We start from the raw sequence: 17,971 nt of genomic DNA on the forward strand, positions 1-17,971 counted from the left end.
CTTCCCTCTTTCTTCACTTGACTGCTGCCTGTGCTTATTTTTTTTTTTTTTTTTTGCAGTTTTTGGCCGGGGCTGGGTTTGAACCCGCCACCTCCTGCATATGGGGCCAGCACCCTACTCCTTTGAGCCACAAGCGCCACCCAGCCTGTCCATTCTTTGTGCATTAGCTTTGGTATCACCACCAGGAAGTCTTCCTTAATTTCTCCTCCAGGCTCTCACAGTTGACTTTGTAACCCTCATTATGGCTCTGCTTGTGCTGGATGTGGCTTTCTCACACTCTCCTTCAACTACCAGCTGCTTATCCCTTGAGTGTCAGCTTTAGTGTCATCTCCTCCAGGAAGCCTTCCCTCATCACTCCTCCTCCCTGGGCCTCCTCTGGGCTTCCACAAGCTGCCCGTGCATCCTCCATATCAGCTCTTATTTTGCCTGGTCACGCAACCATCTCCTCCTCTGGACTTGGAGCTCCATGCAGTCAATATTGTGGCTTTGTCTGGGCCATGGCTGTGTCTCTGGTACCCAACACTCAGCACAGGACCTGGCACACAGTAGGTCCTCCATGACCCAGAGCTCTGGGAGAACTGGACACAGCAGCATGCAGGTCCTCAGAAACCTCTTTTCCCTCCTTCCTCTCCACTTCAGCTCTCCTCCCTCACAATGGTGAAACTGTCTCTAAGAATCCTTACTGCTACTTGTTAGATAGCTCAGGGGTTAATGGCAACCCCTTTACCGGTTGCTGTAACCTGTTAGTGTTCCCCAGCTCTTATGTACCCCAGGCCTGAGCCTCCTTGTCTTTAGAATGATACTGATAACTCCCGTTCTCCTGGAATTTTGCAAGGATTTGATAAGGTGAGGGATGTAGAGACCCTTGAACTACCATGTGTGTGTTTTTATATGAATAATAACAACGCTTTATATATTACTCAGTGCTAGGCATTGTTCTAATCCCTTTTATGTTCACCCATTTAATCTCACAAAAACTCTAGGAGACAAATACCACCATTAATTCTGTTTACAGATGGGGACACTGAGACCCAGAGAGGTTAGGCAACTTACCCAAGTCACACAGCTGAGAAGTAACAGAGCCTTTGTTTGCTTTGAGTTGGGGTTTTGTTATGTTCTCCTAGCTGGTCTCAACCCCTTGAGCTCAAGCCAAATGACCTATCTTCCTCATACTCTAAAGGACAGGAGTAAGCCCTGTACCCAGCTTAGGTATGGACTTTCTTTCTTTCTTTCTTTTTTTTTTTTTTTTTTTCAGTTTATGGCCGGGGCTGGGTTTGAACCCACCACCTCCTGGTATATGGGGCCAGTGCCCTACTCCTTTGAGCCACAGGTGCCACCTTTTTATTTTTTTAGACAGAGTCTCACTTTTTTGCCCTCAGAAGGGTGCCATGGTGTCACAGCCCACAGAAACCTCAAACTCTTAGGTTCAAGTGATTCTCTTGCCTCAGTCTCCTGAGTAGCTGGGACTACAGGTGCCTGCCACAACGCCCAGCTATTTTTAGAGACAAGGTCTTGCTCTGGCTCAGGCTAGTCTCCAACTCATAAGCTCAGACAATCCACCTGCCTTAGCCTCCCAGAGTGCTAGGATTACAGGTGTGAGCCACTGCACCCGGCCATATGCTGCTTCTTGTTACCCAATACTTCCTTTTTGATGAATTAAGGAAGGGAGGAAGGAACTGGCAGGGAGGAATACTCAAAATGTTCTATATCGGCCCGTGATTTCCTCTCCAAGTGGGATTAGTTGAACCTCCCTATTTTGCAGACAAAAACACCAAGGCTCAGGAGAGAGGGCAGCATGATCTGTGATGGTCTCTAAGCCTTGTTAAAAGTGTGTGGGGTGACAGATGGAAGAAATTGGTAATAAATATTTGCTGACAAAGAGCACGTGGACTATAGTTAGTTATCATCCCTGGCCTTGCCCTGCCACTTCATTCTCAACTCCAACAACCTAGGTCCTCCCTGGAGAGGACTGGAGATGGCCAGAAGCAGAGGTCAGAGCTGGAAGGACTTGGCTGGTCTTCTGGGGTTTTCATTATTCTTTCATTCATTCACTCACTTAACCACTCCATGGTAGGCTTTCTTCTGGGAGGTGGAGTTATAGCCTTAAACAACACAGATCCAGTCCCTCCTTCACAAAGGTCACACTTGGGTGGGGGTGACAAACAGCAAACACCTCACTAAGAAATGCCCTGGATTATTTCAGTAAATGGCAGGTGTTGGGCCTCAAAGGGTGAAATGGAGCTAGCCAAACAGAAAGGTGCCAGAAGCCTGTTCCAGCAGCTGAGGGTGTGCGAGCTGGGTGCATTCTCAGAATATCAACAGTTATTGAGCACTTACTGTGTACCTAGCTCTAAATCAGTTTGTGTGGATGAATGAAGAATTCTTACACATCGCTGGTGGGAGAGAGCATTTTATTTTTTTTTTGAGACAGAGCCTCAAGCTATCCCCCTGGGTAGACTGCCGTGGCATCACAGCTCACAGCAACCTCCAACTCCTGGGCTCAGGCGAGTCTCCTGCCTCAGCCTCCCAAGTAGCTGTGACCACAGGTGCCTGCCACAATGCCCAGCTATTTTTTGGTTGCAGTCATCATTGTTGTTTGGCGGGCCCGGGCTGGATTCGAACCCACCACCTTTAGGTATATGTGGCTGGCGCCTTAGCCACTTGAGCCACAGGTGCCAAACCTGGGAGAGAGCATTTAATTTTTTTTTCTTTTTTGAGACAGAGTCTCACTATGTTACCCTCGGTAGAGTGCCATGGCATCACAGCTCACAGCAACCTCAAACTCTTGGGCTTAAGCAAGTCTCTTGCTTCAGCCTCCCGAACAGCTGAGACTACAGGCTCCCACCACATTGCCCAGATATTTTTTGTTGTTGTTATCGTTGTTTAGCAGGCCTGGGCTGGGTTTGAACCCACCAGCTCCGGTGAAGGCAGCCGTCACCCTAACCACTGATCTACACCCCCAAGTCACATTTAATTATTTATCTTCATAGTTGACAGCAGAGAAAAGCAAAGCTCAGAGAGATAAAGTGACTTGCCCAAAGTCACACAGTTAGGAAATAGAGGATTTGAGCCCATTCTCTTAATTGGCACAAATTGCCACAGCTTACTTGGCCCCAAGTCCTTAGACATCAACGTGGAGCCTGGGATCTTAATTCTCTGAGAGCCAGAGTCAATGTCTTCTGCTTCCTTTGCCTCAGTCTTCCCATCTCTACAAGGAGGCGTGAGTTACTGGTGCTCCTCTTGTACCTCTGGCCGTGAGACACTGGGACAATTAGGAAACTGTCCAATGATAATAGACAATTAGGAAATACCAATATGGGACATTCCGTAATTAAACTTGAATTTCCAATGAACATCAGGTACTTCTTTTTAGTATAAGTATGCTCCAAATATGAATAAGGATAAATAAGTTATGCCACCAACCCCTGCATAAGCCCAAGACTCCAGACTACAAGTCCCATAATACATTGTTATCCTTTAGGAAACATCTATCACGACTTTTAATTCCTTTTTTTCATTCATTCATCCAAAAATTGTGTAGTCCACCCATTGAGTTGTCAGGGCTTGTGCTAAGCGTCAGGGATACATCAATGCACAAAGCAGGCAAAAATCTTTGCTTTAATGGAGTTTAACATCTACATCCTTGGGCGTTTTAAGTGATTTTTTTTTTTTCCTCCGAAACTTCTGCTAGAAGACTACAGCTCCCATGAGCCTTTGTGCTTATTCGCTGTGACTATGATTCCCAGGAGACCTAGCGCGCCAGAGGCCGCTTACTCTTTTTTTCGGCCCCGACTTCCTTCCAGGTTGCAAGGTCACGCTCGCCTTTCGTTCCTCTCCCCGCCTTCCCCAACACACACTACGACAAAGTTTAAGAAAGTTCTACTTCACAATAGATTTTTTAAGTCTCTGTGTTTCATGACTTGGGAGTTTGTGTTAAACAGCAGGGTTAGCCAAAGAGCCGGCCTCAGCTTTCCTTGAGGGAGGGCCTATAGGGTGCCTACAATCCCATGTGGTTCCGCGTACGCGCCGAGAGGACTACAACTTCCACAAGGTAGTGCGGCCCGAAGGGGCTGTCCGCGGCGGTGCCTGCAGGACCCCAGGGCGGGCGCAGGATGCCCGGTGCGGGGCCCGAAGGACCTCGGCGACTACCCATGCCGAGGTGAGTCCGCGGGAGTTGTCGCCACCGCCGTCCGGTCCCGTCCCCGCTGCCGCCCTGTGCGGCTTTGCCGCCGGCCAGGATGCTGGAGGAAGCGGGCGAGGTGCTGGAGAACATGCTGAAGGCGTCATGCCTGCCGCTCGGCTTCATCGTTTTCCTGCCCGCGGTGCTGCTGCTGGTGGCGCCGCCGCTGCCCGCCGCAGACGCGGCGCACGAATTCACCGTGTACCGCATGCAGCAGTACGACCTGCAGGGCCAGCCCTACGGTTCGTGGACCCCGGTCCCGGTTCCCCTGGATTCCCCCTGGGTCTTCCGGGCCCCAGCACCCTTCACTCCGGCCTGTCCAGCCCCAAGGCTCCCCGTCCCAGCCCTCGCCTGAGCCGCTGGACCCTCTCTCAGGCCACGGGGGAATCGGAGCCAGCTGTCCCCCGCAATCCGCTCTGTGCCCTATGGGTTACCTGGCTCCCTCCTTCACAACCCCCGGTCCTGCCTTGGGACACGTGGCTCTAAGCGCCCCCGGCTCCTGGACCCCTTTGCTATTCCCAGCCGGGTCAAAGTCAAGCTCCCTTGTCTTGTCTCTCCTTCCTGGGCTCCTTGAGTACCGTTCCCTTACTGGTGCCCATTTGCCCAGACTCTACTTCCCTGACCTCAGACCCCACCTGGTGTCTGTGCTCCTTGGGTCATGCTCCTGTGCAGACCTCCAACCTTTGACTTAACTGCATTTGTACTGGTTTCTGCCAGGCGGAGCCACTCGCTGCGGTGGTCCAACTAAGTAGCCGCCCCCCCCAAGGCTCCTGGGTACCACCATGCTCTTAGTCCAGTGCCCAAATTCTGCCCCACTTTAAAGCTCACTCGCTCTGACCACTGCCCCTCCTCATGTCTTCCCAGGCTCTCCCTGGTCCCAGCTTATGAGCTGAAGTTTCCAGAATCCTGTATCCACTGCCCTGGCTGCCTCCCACCTTCCCTGTGCAATACCCTGGCCTCAGGGGTTTCCTCTTGCTCCTCCTTTGATGCATACCCACCCTCTCAGTTTAGCCTCTGATAGGTTAGCAACCCCAGAGCCCATATCATTTTAGATACCCTTGTCTCCTCTTGACTGTAGCTGCACCTGCTGTTCCAGAACCTTCTGGTTCCTGATTCTTCTGGCTCAGCCCCTCAGTTCCCTGCAAGTCAAGCCTGACTTTCCTATAAGGGAGCCCATCTCTGCATGTTCTCCAGGTCCCCTTCAATTCTGAGCCTCAGTTCCTTTGGACTAGCCCCTCTTGTAACATCTTAGGCACAGCCTGAGTCTCTCAAACCCCAGCCTCTGCCAGACCCTTGGGGAGCCTGTCTGGATTTGTACCCAGATTCCTCCTCAGATTCCATTTTGCCCCCAAAGTTATGTTGTTTCCATTTAAAGCAGCACTATCAACGCAGGGGGCATCAGGTGATGTCTGGGGACATTTTTGATTGTAACAGTTGGGAGGTGTTCCTGGGGTTAGGTGGGTGGAGGCCAAGGATGCTGCTCAGCACCCTGCAATGCCCAGGATGGCCCCATCACAGAGAGCAGTTGGGCCCCATGTCCACAGTTGTAGGGGTGAGACCCTGGGTCAGAGTGATGATCTGAACCAGTGACCCAGGCTCTTGAGGATGGGAGTGCCTGGGCACTTTCTGCATGCCAGTTGGCTAGCCAGTAGCTCTCTTTGCCGTGTGTGGACCTTTTCTTTTTTTTCTTTCTTTTTCTTTTGCTTTCTTTTTTTTGTTGTTGTTGTTGTTGCAGTTTGGCCGGGGCCAGGTTTGAACCTGCCACCCTCAGTATATGAGGCTGGTGCCCTACTCACTGAGCCACAGGCACCACCCCTATGGACCTTTTCTTTATCTTCACCCTCTAACATGGGAACCACCAGCCACAGGAGGCTGCTGAGTCCATGGAACATGGCCTTTGCCACTGAGGAACATAATACTAGTTATGTTTGATGGTAATAAACCCCAGCAGCCACATAGTGAGTGGCATGGTTCTTTTTTTTTGAGACAGAGCCTCAAGCTATCCCCCTGGGTAGAGTACCGTGGCGTCACAGCTCACAGCAACCTCCAACTCCTGGGCTCAAGCGAGTCTCCTGACTCAGCCTCCCAAGTAGCTGGAACCACAGGCACCCACCACAACACCCGGCTATTTTTGGTTGCAGCCGTCATTGTTTTGGTGGGCCCCGGGTGGATTCGAACCCCCCATCTTAGGTGTATGTGGCTGGCGCTTTAGCCACTTGAGCCACAGGCGCCGAGCCATGGCACAGTTCTTGAGTTTTTGTGGATTTGCTAAAGGAACCTGTAGTCCAGAGGGCCCAGCTCCTGGGATTTGGGATAACCTCTGTCTCCAGATCCTTCTGAGTTGCTGTTGGTTTCAGCTTCCCCCTACCTCACCTGTATATACTCCTGGAGCTTTTCTCCCACATGGCAGCTGGGACTCTGTCCTGCCCACAGACTCTTTTTCTCTCCTGCAGATCCCCCCCACCAAGGAAACGTTGGTGTCTGTGTTGAGCAAATAGGTGTTCTGCTGTTTTGTTGTACCCGAAGCAAGTGGGATAGAGAAAGGCCAGCACACTGAGTCCAAATTAAGCAGGGGTCCTTTATTGGCTTGCAGCCAAGAACGGGCTTACACCTTAAGGTCTCTTGACCACTATAGGCAGGGGTACAAACTTTGTAAGGTGCTTTTGTTAGGAGAGGAGGAGTCCTTAGCAAGCCAAGTTTCATAAAAACCAACACCTGCAAGGTTAGATCTACAGGGTAAGGGGAGTGCTTATCAGGGAGAGCTGTGGTTTCATAGGATTTTGCAGTTTTTGCTAAACTCTGAAGCTTTCAGCTAAGTTTAAAGGGGAAGTATTGAAAGCTTTTAGCAAAATGGAGTAAGTCTGGCTCTATGTACAAAATGAAGTTAGGGCATCAGAGTTTCCCAGCAGGACAACCTCTCTGATTTTCAAAGTTGCTCCTCTCTGTTTCATTTTTTTTGCAGTTTTTGGCCAGGACTGGGTTTGAACCCACCACCTCTGGCATATGGGGCTGGCACCCTACTCCTTTGAGCCATAAGTGCCACCCATGCACTCTGTTTCTTTATGGGACCTTCTTTTCTCCAGCCTCCTTATGTCCACCCCCCGTTACCTTGGGCCCTTTTTCTTAGCCCCTCCCCTGTTCTCTCCTACAGTGTCCTTTTTGTCCTTCCCTCCCTTCCCTGAATCCTGTGGCTGATCTGGGATCCCTTCTGACTCTGTGTCAGCCGACTTCCATGCTCCCTTTTTCCTGGCCCCCAGTTTGTGTTGATCTACTGAGAAACTAAGAGCTGCCTCCTGTGACAAGGGACTGGTGTTTCCCTGTGTCTGGCCTTCACCCAGCCAGTCTGGAGGACTATAGGCTCCAGGGTGTGCAGAGGGGCCTGTGGGGCAGCTGCCGATCTTAGCCTCAGTGTTTCTCCTCTGTAGCCCCAGCTCTGGAAGGTGCATGGCTTCCCAGCTGAGCACATGCCTCTACATTGCTTCTCTGACTTGGTGGCATGGGTGATGACCCTGCAGAGGACGGGCCCTTGGGAAGTCCTGGGTGTGCTGCCCTTGAGGACTAGCCTGCTAAGTCACTCTCTAGTGCAATCTCCTCAGGGCGTCACAACCTTTTCTTGCTAGGGACTCCTTGCCCAACTTCCTTTTTTACGCCTGTTGAGAAATGTGGGGCCTGGTAGGTGTGAGCTGGGTCTGAGGGTGATTAGTCAGGTATGACACACCCCTCCTGTCCAGGTGGACTCTGCCCTGCTCAGGTGAAGTGTGTCTTCCTGAGTCTAAAGTGTTTATAACAGGTGGAGCTTGTCACACTAACAGCCTTTAGTTTAGTGCCTCCCATCCCAGGGACCCCCAGAGGCAAGGATGTTAGTACCCTTCAGGGGCCTTGGCTCCCAGAACTCATGCCAGGCCCTTAATTTGGGAGCCTGGTTGGTAGGTCACATCCATCTCTCTGCCTGTTGTAAATAAAGTTTTATTGGCATGCAGTCACACTGTCACACTCATCTATTGCTGTCTGATTCTGGCTGCTCTCAGGCTAGAGTAGCAGAGCCTATGTAGCCAGCAAGGGCAAAGGATTGACTGTCTAACACTTGATTAGATAGAAAGGTTTGCTGACCTCTGTTCAACCTGGTTCTTTTTTTTTTTTTTTTTTTTTTTTTGAGACAGAGCCTCAAGCTGTCCCCCTGGGTAGAGTGCCATGGCATTACAGCTCACAGCAATCTCCAACTCCTGGGCTCAAGCGAGTCTCTTGCCTCTGCCTCCCAAGTAGCTAGGACCACAGGCGCCCGCCACAACGCCCGGCTATTTTTTGGTTGCAGCCGTCATTGTTGTTTGGCGGGTCCGGGCTGGGGATTCGAACCCGCCACCTTAGGTGTACGTGGCTGGCGCCTTAGCCGGTTGAGCTATAGGCGCCGAGCCCAACCTGGTTCTTTTATGGGAATCAGTGACTTCTGTCCTGATGCCCAGTGCCTGCTTTTGTGGTGTCCACCAAAATGTAGCCCCTGCCCTGGATACAGGGCCAAGGGCTGTGTCTATACTAGTTTGCAGACGCCCTGGCCCTCAAGGGAGGGTGGAGCCATCAAAAGTGACTATGACCCGGGGTGATAGGCTATATTGATCAGGTGAGTGAGGGCATGGAGTAGGGAGTGTGATGTTCGGGGCTCAGATGGGGCTAGTTTCCATCCTAAAGGGGTTGCTGTGATTTCAGGGTGTTCCAGGGGACTGGCATCTACTTACTGGTTTGACCTTACTCATTCCTTCCCTCACCAGTCCTGAGTCCAGTGAGCAGACACCCAGGCCTCTGGCCTAGCACACAGTACATGCCTATAGGTAGCAGAAGGGGTGACATTTGAGCTGTCCCTGGGAGGCCAAGGAGAGGGCAAGAGGTGAGGCATTCCCAGCATTCTAGGGTTCAAAGACTTCCTGAAGGTCTTTGCTGCCATTTCCCTGCCAGCACCCTCCTCAGGACTCCCCCTCCTTCCCTCGTGCTCTCCTGGAGCTTTCCAGGGAGGTTGAGCTGGAGGCAGCTCAGCTGGTGACCCCAGATCTATGTGAGAGTTACTAGGATAGTTGGGGTATAGAAGGGAGCTGTACAGGTCCCCATCCCTGGTCTTGTCCCCTCCCCATGCTTGGCTACCCACTGAATGAGATTCCCCTCTACCATAGGTACACGGAATGCAGTGCTAAACACAGAGGCACGCACAATAGATGCAGATGTGCTGAGCCGCCGCTGCGTCCTCATGAGGCTGGTGGACTTCTCCTATGAGCAGTACCAGAAGGCCCTACGGCAGTCGGCGGGCGCCGTTGTCATCATCCTACCACGGGCCATGGCTGCTGTGCCCCAGGATGTTGTCCGGGTGAGCACCTGATCTCTTCCCGTGTAGGGTTTAGAAGCCATGGTTTGATTTGGAGTCATCTGTGTCACTAGGCAGGTGGCTTTACCTCTTTGAGCCTTTTGGAAAGTGGGACATTGTTCCCCTTCATCTCTGGTCCTCACCCAAGGGCAGTTCTGTTTCCAGAGGATATTGAGTGACATCTGGAGGCATTTGGGGTGGGGGAGGTCCTGGCATGGGGTAAGTGGGTGCCAGGGATGCTGATCAATACCTTACAGCACCCAGGATGGTCCCACCCCAGAAAATAACCTGGCCCCAGTGTCCATCGTACCCAGGGAGGGACCCTGCTTTGAATGAACAGATGTGGTAGAACTCACAGGAGACCCTGGTGGAGATGACTTTGCAGATGAGAAGAGCGTGGTACAGCTCATGTACTATCTGAGAGGGCCTGCCTTTCAGCACCAGCCATTGGGCCCCTGGCCAATCTGCTTTCCTTGCCCAGGTCAGAAGCCCCTTAAATGTGTGTCTTCTCAAAAAAACAAAAACAAATAAAAAAAACCTGTGTCTTTTCAGCAATTCATGGAGATCGAGCCAGAGATGCTGGCCATGGAGACCATCGTCCCTGTGTACTTTGCTGTGGAGGACGAGGCCCTGCTCTCCATCTATGAGCAGACCCAGGCCGCCTCTGCTTCCCAGGGCTCTGCCTCTGCTGCTGAAGGTGGGCTTTGGGTGGCAGGGAGGGTGCCAGGGGTGTGGGAAGGAGTCCCTCTCCCAATGCCTGCAGTTACCCTGTTCCATTTCCGCACTCAGAGCCAGTGTGTGGCATCCTGTTGCCTGTAGTTAACTGTGTAGATTAGCCGTGGACTTGCTTTGTTACCGCTCTGGGGCTAAGACTCAGGACCCTGTAGTTTGCAGTGCTTTATTTCCCACCTGGCCACTGGTTCCTGTGCACAGGAGAGTTTGGAACGATTCACTAGAGGGAGGCAGTCCCCTCCCCAGCTGCTAATGAAAGACATAGCATAAATTTGATTTATTAAAAGGATTTGTCCTATAGAATTTAGATGCAGTCAAAAGGCTGCACTCAAGGATCCAGGAGGCCACATGTGGCCCCACCCTTGAATGTCAGGGTGGACCAGCAAAGTTCTTAGGGAAAATGGACAAACACATTTCTCTCCACCCATTGAACAGGGGGCCTGGTGGATTGGGGAAGGTGTGGGTGGGCTACCTTTGAGAGTGAGAAAGAAAGGGAGCAGCAGGATCTACCCAAGGCCATGTTCACCTGAGGAGATAGCAGGTCTGAAAGGGGGAAGCCGATACCAGAGTCAGCAAGAACAGGCAGGGCAGATACGTTTGTCAGCATAGAAAACCTGGCCCTGTTCTTTGGGGAAAGAGTTTGGCAATATGTGTCAAAGCTGTGAGAAAAAGTTCATCCTTTATGGCCAAATTATTGGGACTCCAGATTAGAAACTCCAGGCAATGGGGTACATGTTTCTATAAAGTTTTATTGATACAGGGCTGCTCTCGCTCATTTGTGTGCTATCTATGGTGGTTTTCCCAAGACAAAAGCAAAGTTAAGTCGCAGAGCCTGTGACAGACCCTCTGGCCTGCAGAATCCAAAGTGTTAACTCTCTGGCCCTTTACAGAAAAAGCTTCCAACCCCTGGTCTTGATTAAAGTCTTGATTATGACCATTCATTATGGGTAGAAGAGTGAATTTTTGGAAATACCTAAATATCCAGTTAGAGGAAAGAGGAATCTTAACACTTGGAATATTATGCAGCTATTGAAAATGTTACCCCAGGAGAAAGCTTAGTGATGTGGAGAAGTGCTTATTTTACACTGGTTAGAGAAAAAAACAGGGCTATAAAATCACATTATTGGTCACAATTGCCTTTTAAAAATAATACTTTCGTTTTGAAATACATTAAGACTCACAACTATTACAGAGAGTTCCCAGGGCATGCTTCCCACAAAGATAATACTTTCTGTGCCTACTGCATGTGTCTGTGTATTTAAAGTGAAAGACTTACTTAGTGCCCAGCAACAAAGGATCAGAATAATGCCAAGGAGAAATGTCACAATGGAATGTTCTGGGATGGATATGTGGTTAATTTCAGGAGAAGGCTGTCTGTAATGCTCGTTGTGTTTGCATTGTACCCAGGCTTATGTGGTCCAGTCTCTGGACCCCTGAGTCTGGAGTGCTGAGGGCAAGGATTCTGGCTGACCCACCCTCTTCTCCCTAGTGCTGCTGCACACGGCCACTGCCAACGGCTTCCAGATGGTCACCAGTGGGGTCCAGAGCAAGGCCGTGAGCGACTGGCTAATCACAAGTGTGGAGGTAAGTACCTGCTACTCGCCTGCCTCCCCCTGCCCAGCCAGGCTGCTGTACCACTGGTCTTCACTATGGGGAGCCTCTGAGAGGATATTGGCTTAGCCTGTGCCTACCTTGCAAGAACCCTCTCCTACCAGCCCCTAGCCACACCTGAGCCTTCTCCTCCCTTTTTCTCTCAACTTCTTTAGGCTTCTTTACCTGTTGACTCAAAGGCATATCTTCAGAGACCCTCTGGCCCCTTGCTGTCAGGAGCTCTGCCAGGCTGGGCATGAGAGCCCTGAGCATGAAAATAGCACTTAAAGCAGCGCCACAGATGAGGGGCTGACCTTTCCATGGCTACTGCTGTGGTGTAAGCAAGAGCTCTAAAACCTGAGGAAGTGCTGGCTCCCCTGTTCCATTTCCTCCATGGGATGGCCCATGTGTCCAGGGTTCAGAGCGGGGTTGTCTCACTGTGGGGGAAGCCCCGGACAAAAGGCCCCTGCAGGTTTACAGTCCCAGGGCTGGGCAAGAACTAGGAGTGAAGACCTGAGTGAGGTATAAGGGTGGGGAAATAGCTTCAGGGTTTCTCCTCTCCCTCAAGGTAGAGACACTGGAAGAAGACCCTGACCCAGCCTCAGGTAAAAGAGGTTAAGGATGAAGGCGTCAGACTAGGGGCACTGGCAGGGCTTGAGATCTTGGCTCCCAGCTGGGCACCAGGGTTGGCTGGGCAGACAGCTTCCCTACTGCCAGATGAACCCTTTGCAGTTGCCAAGGTCAGGCCTAAGAACTACACCAAGGTCTCTAACCAAGCTGGACTCCTTATCTGGCTTCTGACCCTCCTGGCTTCAGAGTCTTCACCTTTGGAACATGTGTGCCAGTTGTTTATAGCCCACCGGCCTAAGTGCCCTGGGAGTAGACACAAGCTTATCCTGGCCTCTGTGTATTCTTGGGGCCTAACCTGGTGCCTGGCACACAGAAACAGCTCTTATAGCTGGGCATCAGTACCAAGGAAGGTGTTATAACTAGGGCAGAACAGGCTGCCGTGGTCCTGGGAGGAGGGATCTTCTATCCCCACGTTGTGGTCACCCCCCTGCCCCAGGGGGCAGCTCTAGCTGCTCACAGGCTGTGTTAATACAGGGGCGGCTGACGGGGCTGGGTGGAGAGGACCTTCCTACCATCGTCATCGTGGCCCACTATGACGCCTTCGGAGTGGCCCCCGTACGTATGTGCACCCCCGGCCCCATCCCACAGGGACTGGACTCCAGCCCAGCTCCACCCAGTCCAGAGGCAGTGTCCATTGGGGGATGGTGGCTGGGGTCTGAGTGGTTCACCCATTCTGATGTAAATGTACATTTTCATCCCTGTAAGGACCCCACTGTGGGTGTTGTCATGTGGCAGAGCTGGGTGGGTCTTTTGGCCAAGGTCCCAGGGCACATAGGTGGCCAGGCCAGGAATTGAGCCCAGGGTGTCTATGTTGGTTTCCCTAAGAGAACCCCAAGCTCTGTGACTTGCTGAGAGGACTCTGAGACTTAGCATGTGGTCGTTCCAATGTCTATAGTTTGTGATAGAGAAAGGACATAGTAGAGTTAGCGAAGGGAAAAAGCGTGTGGGGTGAGTTGGGGAGGACAGGCCCAGCTCCTAGAACCCTCTCCCGTGAAGTCATACAGGATAAGCTTCACTCCAAGAAGGGAGTGTGACAACACATGTGAAGTGTCCCCAGGGAAGCTTGCAGAGACCCAAGATCTGGGTTTCTGTGGGGGCTGGCCATGTGACTTGCCTCTGCCTGACCCGTGCTAAGATTCTAGATGCCAGGGGAACACAAGGCCCAAGCACAGACCATGGTGTTCATAAGAGCAGTTTAGGCCCAGCAGCCCCTTCTGTCAGCAAGGCAGGGGGCCAAGTCCCCATCCCTGAGAATGCCTGGTCCAGCCAGGCCCAGGTGAAAATTTAAGCCATCAACTTAGAACTATGCTGGGTTTCTTCCTCATTGTTAGGCCCTGAAAAGGAGCTTTTTTAGACATTTTTGTCCTCATCATTTACCTCTGTGAATTTTTTTTTTTTTTTTGAGACAGAGTCTCACTCCGTTGCCCTAGGTAGAGTGCCATGGCATCATCCTAGCTCACAGCAACCTCAAACTCTTGGACTCAGGTGATCCTCCTGCCTCAGCCTCCCAAGTAGCTGGGGACTACAAGTGCCTGCCATAATGCCTGGCTAATTTTCTATTTTTAGTAGAGATGGGATCTTGTTCTTGCTTAAGCTGGTCTTGAACTGAACTCAGGCAACCCTCCCACCTTGGCTTCCCAGAGTGCACTAGGATTACAGGCATGAGCCACTATGCCCAGTCCCCCCATAAAGTTTTTTAAAATTTATTTTTTGAGATAATTCATATAATGTAAAATTCACCCTTACAATTCAGTGGTTTTTAGTAAATTTGCAAAGTAGTGCAACCATTACTGCTCTCTATTCCAGAACATTCCATCATCCCCAAAATAAACCCACTGCCATTAGCCTCACACCCATCAGCATCACCCATTCTTCCTCCCCACCTTGAGCAACAATGAATCCCCTTCTTGTCCCTGTGGCTTTGCCCAGATGTTTCCTGTAAGCAAGATCCTGTGCCTTGGTGGCCTTCGGGTCTGGCTTGTCTACCTAAGTGGGATTTTGTCCCATGAACTTTAGTGCTACAGATGGACCCATGACACACACTGTGACCTTGTGATTGTCCCTAACCATTTCAGTTTTCAAGATTTTTTTCTTTGCCTAAGAATCAAATATGACCCCTGTTGAGAAAGTTGCTTTGGAACAACAACAAAAAAATGAGTCAGGCACAGGATCAGAATGTGCCTGTTCCTGCACACCAGGCATGCTGGGGGAGACCTAGTCTCTGGAGGGGATACCATGCAGAGGCTGGGCTGAGTGGATGCTGTTCCTAGTGAGCCAATCTGCCAGCCCAGCCCCAGGCCCCACCTGCAGCTTCTCACAGTGACAGGTGCAGAGCCATGGGGAGCAGAGAGGCCTGGGTCCTGCAGACATTAGGGTTCTGAGCACAGTTGGGGGTGAGGGCATAAGGCCAGTGGGGATCTGGGGTGACTGGTCTCTCTGTCCTATAGTGGCTATCGCTGGGCGCAGACTCCAATGGGAGTGGTGTCTCCGTGCTGCTGGAGCTGGCCCGTCTCTTCTCCAGATTCTACACCTACAAGCGCACCCATGCAGCGTGAGTCTGGCTGGGCTAGGGGTTTCCATGCCCACAGTGGGGCTGCCTGTGAGCCAGATCTCAGTCAGGAGGGCTCTTGGCTTCAGGAATAGAAAAACTACCACCCACTGGGACGATAGTACCCACGTGGAGAGATCCCATCCAAGGGGCAGGTTATGATCTCATACTTTGGGGGAGACCTCCTCAGGGCCTATGACCTGGTCCATTTCCGCCCCAGAAGTTCACATGTCACACTAACCCTGGTCCTGTCCCCACTAGGTACAACCTCCTGTTCTTTGCTTCTGGAGGGGGCAAATTCAACTACCAGGGCACCAAGCGCTGGCTGGAAGACAACCTGGACCATACAGGTTAGTGGTTGACCCCCACATTGGGGGTAGGGTTGGGGGGTCAGGTGGCATGGATGGCCAGGGTCTTCCCTTGTTCCTGCCCCCAACCCTACCTCCAGCCCAGTTTCTTGGTGCTCCTGCAGACTCCAGCTTGCTGCAGGACAATGTGGCCTTCGTCCTGTGCCTGGACACACTGGGCCGCGGGGACAGCCTGCACCTGCACGTGTCCAAGCCACCCCGTGAGGGCACCCTGCAGCATGCCTTCCTGCGGGAGCTCCAGGCGGTGAGTGTCTGGGCTCCCCCATTTCCCACTTACGGGGAGTGGGCCAGGTTGGGGGCCAGCTTTGTAGAGACTCCAGACAGTGAGGCTGGGACCCTCTGACAACGCTGCTCACACAGGTGGCTGCACACCAATTTCCAGAGGTACGGTTCTCCATGGTGCACAAGAAGATCAACCTGGCAGAGGATGTGCTGGCCTGGGAGCATGAGCGCTTTGCCATCCGCCGGCTGCCTGCTTTCACCCTGTCCCACCTGGAGAGCCATCGCGATGGCCAGCGCAGCAGCATCATGGATGTGCGGTGAGCCTGGATGATACCTTCTGAAATTTTCTTTCTGGGGGTTGGGGCAGTGGGTTTGGGTTGTAACTCCAGGAAGCTATTGGGGAGGTAACAAATCCCCTGCAGGTGATAGGGCAGAGGCCAGTGAGATGCAGGGAGTGGAGGGTTGCCCAGGATATGTCCACAGCAAGGAGCAGGGGTAGGTAGTTTTTGAGCCTCCCTTTTTGGGGACAGGGAAGATAGGGTACATGGTCTAGGTCATGGGTCCCATACGGGACCCCAACACCCTGTCATCTGTTGAGTTAGGAACAGGTACCTCTTGCCTCTCTCCTGCTGTGCCCTCACCACATTTAGGGTCCCATCAGGCCGGGGATGGTACCATCTAGTCTCAGGAGGCCCAGGGAGGTGCCATGACCAGCCAGAGCCCAGGTGCATGAGGGTGGGGGGTCCAGACAACAGGAATCTATTATAAAATACGTTTTCAAAGTCCTAAAATCCAGAAGTCTGAGATCAAGGTATGGACATGGCTATGTTCTTTCCAGAGGTTCCAGGAGAGGATTCTTCCTTTCTCTGGGGACTCCAGGAGTCCTTGGCTTGTGGCCACATCTCTCTAGCCCCTATCTTCATGTGGCCTCCTCTCTGTGTTTCTGTCAAATTTCCCTCTTGTATGGGCGCCAATCATTGGATCATGCCCCTTAACCCCAGTATAATCTCATTGTAACGAATTAGATCTGCAAACACCTTATTTCCAAAAAGGCTCCCATTGTGAGATTCCAGGTGGACATGAATTGGGGGGATGCCATTCACCCAAATACAGTGGTGTTGCACTGAGTCTGCCCTTAACCCAGGTGGCAGGTGCCATGGTCTCACTATTTTCTGGGTGAGAAAACTAAGGTCAGTGGTGGCCCAGTTGTTTAAGGAAGGTACAGGGCTGAAGTAGAGTGGGCTTATTTGCAGGACTGAGCTGGGGCTTGTGGGGTGCTGGCTTCCCCAGCTTCACAGATGACCTGGCCAGGGTACAAGACACCCCTGCGGAGAGGGGTGGAGAGATACTTGCCCATGCCTGAGAAAGAGGTTGCTTTTCTTTTACTATCAGAGATTTGGATTATTCTTTGCTTTTTTGATGATTATAAGCGATGCTAATTTCGAAAAATATATTTTTAAAATTTTAAATCTTGAAGGTCCCGGGTGGATTCTAAAACCCTGACCCGCAACACACGGATCATCGCAGAGGCCCTGACACGTGTCATCTACAATCTGACAGAGAAGGTGAGCCCCTGCCCCAGCCATGAGCCCCTGCCCCAGCCTGCTGGGCATCCTGGACTCAGGGCCGTGTCTCATTCTCTCTCCTTAGGGGACCCCCCCAGATATGCCAGTATTCACGGAGCAGATGGTAAGGCACCCGGTGGGCCCTGGGTTGGGGGCCAGAGGGGTGAGGAGGGTCCAGGCTGGTGACCCAGGCCACCATCCCTGCAGCAGATCCAGCAGGAACAGCTGGACTCGGTCATGGACTGGCTCACCAACCAGCCACGGGCCGCCCAGCTGCTGGACAAGGACAGCACCTTCCTCAGCACCCTGGAGCACTACCTGAGCCGCTACCTGAAGGATGTGAGGCAGCACCATGTCAAGGCAGACAAGCGGTGAGAGGGGCAGGCTAGGTCCTGCCTTCTTAAAATGACTTCCTATCTGGGGCTCACGAATGATAGAGCTCATAGACTGGGGACCTCACTGCTACTGGGGTGATGTCTAGAATCTTCCATCCCCTCTATCCTGGAGGATGTCAGGTGAAGCAATAAAAATACAGGATGAAAGCTGGGCATGGTTGCTCACGCCTTTAATTCCAGCACTCCAGGAGGCCAAGATGGGAGAATTGCTTGAACTCAGGAGTTTAAGACTGCATTGAAGCATGATGACACTACTGCATTCCAGCTGGGGCAACATAATGAGAACCTGTCTCTAAGAAATATATAAGTAAATTAAAAAATTAAAAAAATGGGCTCGGCGCCTGTGGCTCAAGCGGCTAAGGCGCCAGCCACATACACCTAAGGTGGCGGGTTC

The 17,971-nt window shown here is 51.9% G+C and overlaps 1 protein-coding gene across 3 annotated transcripts in view; it reads left to right on the forward strand.

The window, feature by feature from the left end:
- The first annotated feature begins 3,807 nt into the window (after positions 1–3,807).
- NCLN (nicalin) overlaps positions 3,808–17,971 on the forward strand; it is a 17,923-nt gene continuing 3,759 nt past the window's right edge. For 2 of the 3 annotated variants that reach the window (XR_002773143.1, XM_003788728.3), the window contains exons 1-12: positions 3,808–4,422; positions 9,340–9,530; positions 10,080–10,224; positions 11,749–11,843; positions 12,954–13,034; positions 14,927–15,030; positions 15,289–15,377; positions 15,500–15,639; positions 15,756–15,934; positions 17,095–17,182; positions 17,268–17,306; positions 17,390–17,553. Coding sequence is in view for 2 of the 3 variants with exons in the window: in XM_003788728.3 (XP_003788776.1) it covers positions 4,239–4,422; positions 9,340–9,530; positions 10,080–10,224; positions 11,749–11,843; positions 12,954–13,034; positions 14,927–15,030; positions 15,289–15,377; positions 15,500–15,639; positions 15,756–15,934; positions 17,095–17,182; positions 17,268–17,306; positions 17,390–17,553 (1,499 nt within the window). In the remaining variant the exon portion in view is untranslated. The remainder of the gene's footprint in view (positions 4,423–9,339; positions 9,531–10,079; positions 10,225–11,748; positions 11,844–12,953; positions 13,035–14,926; positions 15,031–15,288; positions 15,378–15,499; positions 15,640–15,755; positions 15,935–17,094; positions 17,183–17,267; positions 17,307–17,389; positions 17,554–17,971) is intronic. The other variant, XM_012804552.2, reaches the window with a different exon arrangement.

The sequence above is a fragment of the Otolemur garnettii genome, unplaced genomic scaffold (assembly GCF_000181295.1).
Source record: "Otolemur garnettii isolate 467f Iridium unplaced genomic scaffold, OtoGar3 scaffold00029, whole genome shotgun sequence".
Lineage (NCBI taxonomy): Eukaryota > Metazoa > Chordata > Mammalia > Primates > Galagidae > Otolemur > Otolemur garnettii.